The sequence below is a fragment of the Sapajus apella genome, unplaced genomic scaffold (assembly GCF_009761245.1).
Source record: "Sapajus apella isolate SASKATOON/1434 unplaced genomic scaffold, GSC_monkey_1.0 scaffold49, whole genome shotgun sequence".
In the NCBI taxonomy this organism is placed as follows: Eukaryota; Metazoa; Chordata; class Mammalia; order Primates; family Cebidae; genus Sapajus; species Sapajus apella.
This window is the reverse complement of record NW_022436989.1, coordinates 7,365,079-7,371,627: the sequence shown is the minus strand read 5'-3', so window position 1 is coordinate 7,371,627 and position 6,549 is coordinate 7,365,079. Positions and strand designations below refer to the sequence as shown.

The 6,549-nt window shown below is 37.6% G+C and overlaps 1 protein-coding gene across 13 annotated transcripts in view; it reads right to left on the bottom strand.

Moving 5' to 3' along the window:
* RGS7 (regulator of G protein signaling 7) overlaps positions 1–6,549 on the bottom strand; it is a 533,759-nt gene that overhangs the window by 127,958 nt on the left and 399,252 nt on the right. For 9 of the 13 annotated variants that reach the window (XM_032242236.1, XM_032242238.1, XM_032242239.1 and 6 more), the window contains one exon: positions 4,889–4,940. The exons of 2 other annotated variants lie outside the window; for them this stretch is intronic. In XM_032242236.1, coding sequence (XP_032098127.1) covers positions 4,889–4,940 — 52 coding nt within the window. Of the gene's footprint in view, positions 1–4,837; positions 4,941–6,549 lie in introns of those variants that run through there. 2 more of the 13 variants (XM_032242244.1, XM_032242248.1) reach the window with 2 other exon arrangements.

Genomic DNA, 6,549 nt, shown 5'->3' with positions numbered 1-6,549 from the left:
TTTGACTGGTGTGAGATGGTATCTCATTGTGGCTTTGATTTACAGTTCTCTGATTCAGTAATGTGGAACATTTTCTCAAATGTTTGCTGGCTGCTTGTATGTCTTCTTTTGAGAAGTGTCTGTTCGTGTCCTTTGCCCACATTTTAATGGGATTGTTTCTTGCTTGTTGCATTGTTTAAGTACCTTACAGATTTTTGATATTAGACCTTTGTCAGATGCATAGTTTGCAAATATTTTCTCCCATCCTCTAGGTTGTGTGTTAATTCTGTTGATAGTTTCTTTCGCTGTGCAGAAACTCTTGAGTTTAATTAATTAGGTGAATTCAATTTGGTCCCACTTGTTGATTTTGGTTTCTGTTGCAATTGCTTTTGAGGACCTAGTGATGAATTATTTGCCAAGGCCATTGTCTAGTGTGGTATATCCTAGGTTTTCTTCTAGGATTTTTTTTATTTTGAGGTTTTATATTAAACTTTAATCCATCTTGAGTTCATTTTTGTGTATGGTACAAGGTAGGGGTCCAGCTTCATTCTTCTGCATGTGGCTAGCCAGTTATCCCAGAATCATTATTGAATAAGGGATCATTTCTCCATTGCTTATTTTTGTTGACTCTGCCAAAGATCATATGGTTATAGGTGTGCAGTTTTATTTTTGGGCTCTCAATTCTGTTTCATTGGTTTATGTTTCTGTTTTTGTAATGTGTACTAAAATGGCTTTTTAATACGTTCTAAAATGGTCATTTCTAGGACCATTTGTGTGCAATGTGTATGCCCAGAGGTACCAGCAGAAACCCTGCCTCGCCTTCTGTTTCAGTTTGCAACAACTGACACTGTCTCTGCTTCTTACCAAAGCTCTCTTAAGTTTTCCTGTGCCTTTTCCTCCAGCCCTCACTGCAAGTCCTTTGTGCCAGATCTCTCTTGATGATGCAGATACATCTGGGGAAGCCCATTTCTGACTCCACTTTAACTGGCTTAAATTAGAATGCTTTTACTTGCACATAAAATACCTGAAATATTATCCAACTTGATTTTCAAAGAATGGAATTTATAAAGATATACACCTTTTAGTCCATATTGGCTCGTCTTAGTTACTGAACAGAATCAAAACATTCCATTTTTCTTTTTTCTTTTTTTTTCTGAGACAGAGTATCACACTGTCTCCTGGGCTGGAGTGCAGTGGTGCAAACTCTGCTCACTGCAACCTCCACCTCCTGGGTTCAAGTGATTCTCCTGCCTTAGCCTCCTGAGTAGCTGGGATTACAGGCACCCACCACCATGCCCAGCTAATTTTTTGTATTTTTAGTAGAGATGAGGCTTTGCCATGTTGGCCAGGCTGGTCTCAATCTCCTGACCTTGGGATCCTCCACCTCAGCCTCCCAAAGTGCTGGGATTACAGGCATGAGCCCCCATGCCCAGCCAACATTCCATTTTTCTATAAAACCAAGATAACTCTGAAAAAGTGGTTTTTCATATCAACTGACCTATAGAGGCTTATGTTCAGCAGAACCTGCTTGGTCACAGGATGCTAATAAAGTGAAATAAACTCTTCTTCAACCTGCTTTATGCAACAAAGTCCCTCTGCCCCAAAGTTGTCTTAGAAAAGACAGCCTAGGTAGTTACTGTGCTTTGGGAGTCACGGCCCAAGTACATCACATGATCACCATCCTCTTTAAAAGCCCAGGGGTGAGGTTTTATAAAAGTATTCTTTAAACAAATGGCAGCAGGAAATTCAAAATTGGTTAATTCATATTGTTGCTACAATTTATTTGCATGTAAAAAGAAAAATCATAGAAAATGAAGCCTGCAGGGGATGTACAGTGTCTGAGATTATTGTTATTCTCTTCCTCCCAGTTTTCCCCCAAATCCTCTTAATGGAATAATTATTTTATTCCCTACTTGTATGTAATTGAGGCAAGCTAAGCACAATGAATATGTTTCTTCAGAGGAAAAAAGACCAAACATAATAATTAAAGAGTAAGTTAGTTACGTAAGTAGCAAGTATTCCAGGTGTGGGGAGAAAGTGTAAGGGATGATCCCCTTGGGAATGGACACCGGTGGGTGGTAACGTGTGTGGGAAGAAGAGTGATTCCATCTTAGGTGCTAATCCGCCATGTTGACTCCTAACTAACACTGAGTCGGGAATGCCTCCAAGATGTCTAGCTGATGATTTACTCTCTATGTCGAAACACCTGTTTACTCTGAGTTTCACCTTTCCTCCAAAACAACCCTTGATATTGTTGCATACATCACCTGTGGCTGTGACACCCACAGCATTCTCTCAGCCACCCACTCATTCCTTCCAGAGCAAATGTGTTTTCCCCAGGATCTATAAACCCTGAGTCTGGAAGGTTGTAGTGTGAAGGCCTACCTTTCTTTTGGTCACTCAAGACCACGCTTGTGTCTGTAAGTTCCCCCATAAATCAGCCTTTGCCAACAAACTGGATTTTTCTGCTCTGTTCTTTGGTTTCTTGGCTCCTTCTGCATTTGGTGGACACTTTGCATTTGTGGCCCTTTCAAGGAACAATGGAAAACGTATAATATTCAGCATTTTGGGGTCTACTTTAAGAGATGTTCTGTAAATGATTTGCTGTGTATGTCATGACATTTCCTCAGGCTCACCATCGAAACATCAATCTATATAAAATGATAAAACATGAGCTTTAAATGTGAGGACTCTGTAACATATTTATGAAAGACACAACAGATGGGCAGAAAACACTGAGAATGGGAATTTGCTTTTCTTTTTTTAATTTTTTTTTTTTTTTAGATGGAGTCTCGCTCTGTCCCCCAGGCTGGAGTGGAATGGTGTGATCTTGGCTCACTGCAACCTCCACGTCCCAGGTTCAAGCCATTCTCCTGCCTCATCCTCCTGGGTAAGCTGAGATTACAGGAGTGCGCTACCACGCCTGGCTAATTTTTGTATCTTTAGCAGAGATGGGGGCTGGTCTCAAACTCCTGACCTGAGGTGATCCGTCCATCTCAGCCTCTCAAAGTGCGCTCGGATTACAGGCATGAGCCACCATGCTTGGCTGGGAATTTGCTTTTCAACAGGGAAAAGAGGCAGTGTATCTGCCAGGCAATAATGATGATGAGCACAAAACACTAATTTCAATGTATTGAGTATGTGAGAGGACCAATACTAGTTTCCTTAGGTGTATTAATTTGAATCATTTTAACAACTTTAGAAAGTCAGCATTATCGTTTCTGTTTGAAGAGTGAGCAAACTGAGGCTCGGAGATGTTGCATGCCTTGCCTAAAGTCACACGGTTGGTGTGTGGTTATGACAGTGTTTGTGGTCAGGTCTAACTCTCATGCCTGGGTTTTTTCTCTACAAGCTCCTTCTTAGCTGTTCCGGTGTTCCTACCCTAGTATTCTTTAGTGAGACATCTAAAGAATTCTAGAATAGAGTGAGTATATTCTTTAGTGAGATGGTCTCCAGGCATTATCCTAGGTTGAATAAAATGCTCCAGAACATTCTCCAACTCAGATCTATAAATCAGTAGTTGTTTTTTTAAAATAACTAGTTTCTCCAAGGACCTCAGTTTTGAGGAATGTGTGCCCTGGGTGAAGAAACTGGCATTTTCAGTACTGGAAAGAAATACTTGTGTCTCCATATTAGTTTTTCAGTATTGGTTTTTAGGTTTTTTTTTTTTTTTATGAGTTATGTTAGTAGTTTTGACTCTTTTGACTGGCCATTTTTGGATGATCTACTAAATTCAGGTGTCTGAAATGACACACATGAGAGATAGCTTTATTGCTTTATTGATTTTCTATGAATTTTCTTATGTTTTCTTCTTACAAAGACATCTCTCCAGGAGCAATATCAAAGAAGGCCAAGCTGCTATAAAGCTTCTCATTGCTTTTGTGTATTATGCCAGCTCCTCTGCCTCAAACCACTTGCCCTGCCTTCTCAACTGAAAAATCATTCCTCTTAAAATCTAGCTCAAATGCTACCAATTCTTTTGCAAAATCATTCTGGAAGCCCCCAGAGAAAGTCAACTTCTCATTCTTTTAAACATTCAAATAATTTTGCATATGCCACTCTCCTATTCACTTAACACTCTATGGTAACTCCTTCTGGATAATTCTACTTTCCCATCTAGCCTATGAGCTACCCAACAGTGTCAATAAACTCAGTCACCTTTGCAAACCTACCATCTTCAATTGCACCTGGCACAGGAAGAGAAATGCTCAATAAACACTTGTAGAAATGACATTTGAAAACCATGCAATCTTGCCGTTGAAAACTGTAGCATTCAGGAAGATCTAAGATGAGTACTTAATAGGGGCTTTTATTTTTCTCCTTGAAGAGCTTGACTGAAATAACAGTTATTGAACCAAGTTTCTTCTGAGTTCACTGAACTTGATTTATTAGCATTGAATTTCCTCTTTTAGCTTTTTTATTTTTATTTTTGCTTGTAATTGGCCTCTTCGTGTTTATCATAATCCTCCACTTATAAATATCATAGGATGCTTCATAGAACAGTGAGAAAAGTGGACCCTTGGGCAGTCAAGGGACTTACCAAAAATCACACAGCTAAGTGGGAGAACAGAACTAGAACTCTGGTTCTATGGGCCTCTTTTTGTTCTTTCTAGTAGGCTAGGTTGCTATGAAAAAATAATAATAACCCCTTTAAACTTCTATATAGCTCTTTAACCTATTCAGGTGGTTTTCTTTAATAGTTGCAGAGGGCACCACACCACAGAAAAAGTTGTCATGAGATTTAGTGACTTTTCAAACAAAATCACTTATAAACTCAATCTGAGAAATATTGGTCCCATCCTGAAGAATTGTGCTTTCTTTTTATCAATGAAAAAAGCAATAAAATGCAAGTGCACACCATCTGGACACAGAGGCTGTCAATAATAAAATGAGGAGAGATGGCACTGACCATAATCTGTGTTTTCCGGCTCCCAACAATTTGATGGCCAAAAATAGGGTGTCTGTGGAATGAAAAGAAGTGGAACCAGGTTAGACAAAGAAAAAATTAGTGGAGTTTCTGGCTTGCAAACTGCATTTACCTTCCACAATTCTCTATATTCGTTTTCCATGTGTTTTCTAATAGAGAACATGTTCCAAGAGACACATTGTAAACTGTTTGTCTACGTTTACTTTCCTGACCAATTGCTCAGCTTCTAAATATGTGTAGTATCAGCAAGCAGGTATTTAAAATGTCATTCATTTGGTGTAATTTTATACCAATTGACATAAAGGTAAAAAGGTCTGATTGTATTATTCAAACAAATAGTATTCATCCACAGAGAGGACTGAAAGAGAACTATGTTCAGCAAGACTCAGAATGAAATGTATTTAAATATAACAAATTGTTTTCTATAAATCATGTATCTCAACACTTCTTTTGGTAGCTCCAAAAGCTCAACCAACCAACAAACTCTTTCTCTGAGATCTGACAATCATTTTCCTGGCTCCATTAGTCATATAATGCAGTTCTCAGCATTGTCCAAGGAGATTAAAACAACTTTTTACTCTCACTTTTAAAGACATTTCCCAAATTCTTCTTGTAATTAATTTCTACAATTTGGTAATACAACAGGGTGACTAGGGTCAATAGTAACTTAATTATAAATTTTAAAATAACTAAGAGTGTAACTGCATTGTTGTAGCACAAAGGGTAAATGCTTGAGGGAATGGATACCTCATTCTCCATGATGTGATGACTTCAGATTGCATGCTTGTATCAGAACACCTCATGTATTCCATATATTCCATAAATATATATGACTATGATATACCCACAAAAATTAAAATTTAAAAAATTTCAAAAAATTAAAATTTAAAAAATTGTTAAAAATATTAAAATATAAAAAATTTCAAAAAATTAAAATTTTAAATTTAATTAAAAATTAATTTTTAATTAAAATTTAAGAACCCACAAAAAATAAATAAAAATAAAAACATTACGAAGACACTTATTGCTCTAAAGTTTTAAACTGCACATATCAGAGGTCCTTTTTTAAACTACCAGTGTCTTAATTGAGTGATATAATCTATAATAGGCAGAATTTGGATTCTGTAGAATTCTAGAAACTGATTTTCTAAACTACAAAGAAAATGATTGATCAAGAAAAACTTCATTATTATCATTAACATTTATATTTTCTAAAAGGACTTTTCTAGTCCTGCTAGCTGAACACGCTTGGCTCCTGACCATGAGGAAACCTGATGCACCTCCTCATCAACCCCTTTCCCTGGAAGGATGATAACTGCAGGACTCACTGTAACAGTGGTGGCAAATATCGGTACTGTGGGCTTAATTCTATCTGTTAGCTAATTATATTAACTAGCCATGTGCAATGAGCATATTTGGAGTAATCTCTGAGTACCTGATAATGTTCCCCTCTAGAAGAGAGACTCTAAAGGAGAGAAATGGGTAAATGGGAAGAACTGTTTGAATCTCTACAGAAAAGGCTTTCCAAACTAAGATGCCCCCTGCCACCACCCAGGGATTTTGACTTACCCTTCGTATTTTCTTGAAAATTATAGTAGTAAAATAAAGAAGGCTACTAATAGCAGTTTTGTGAACATGAGAAC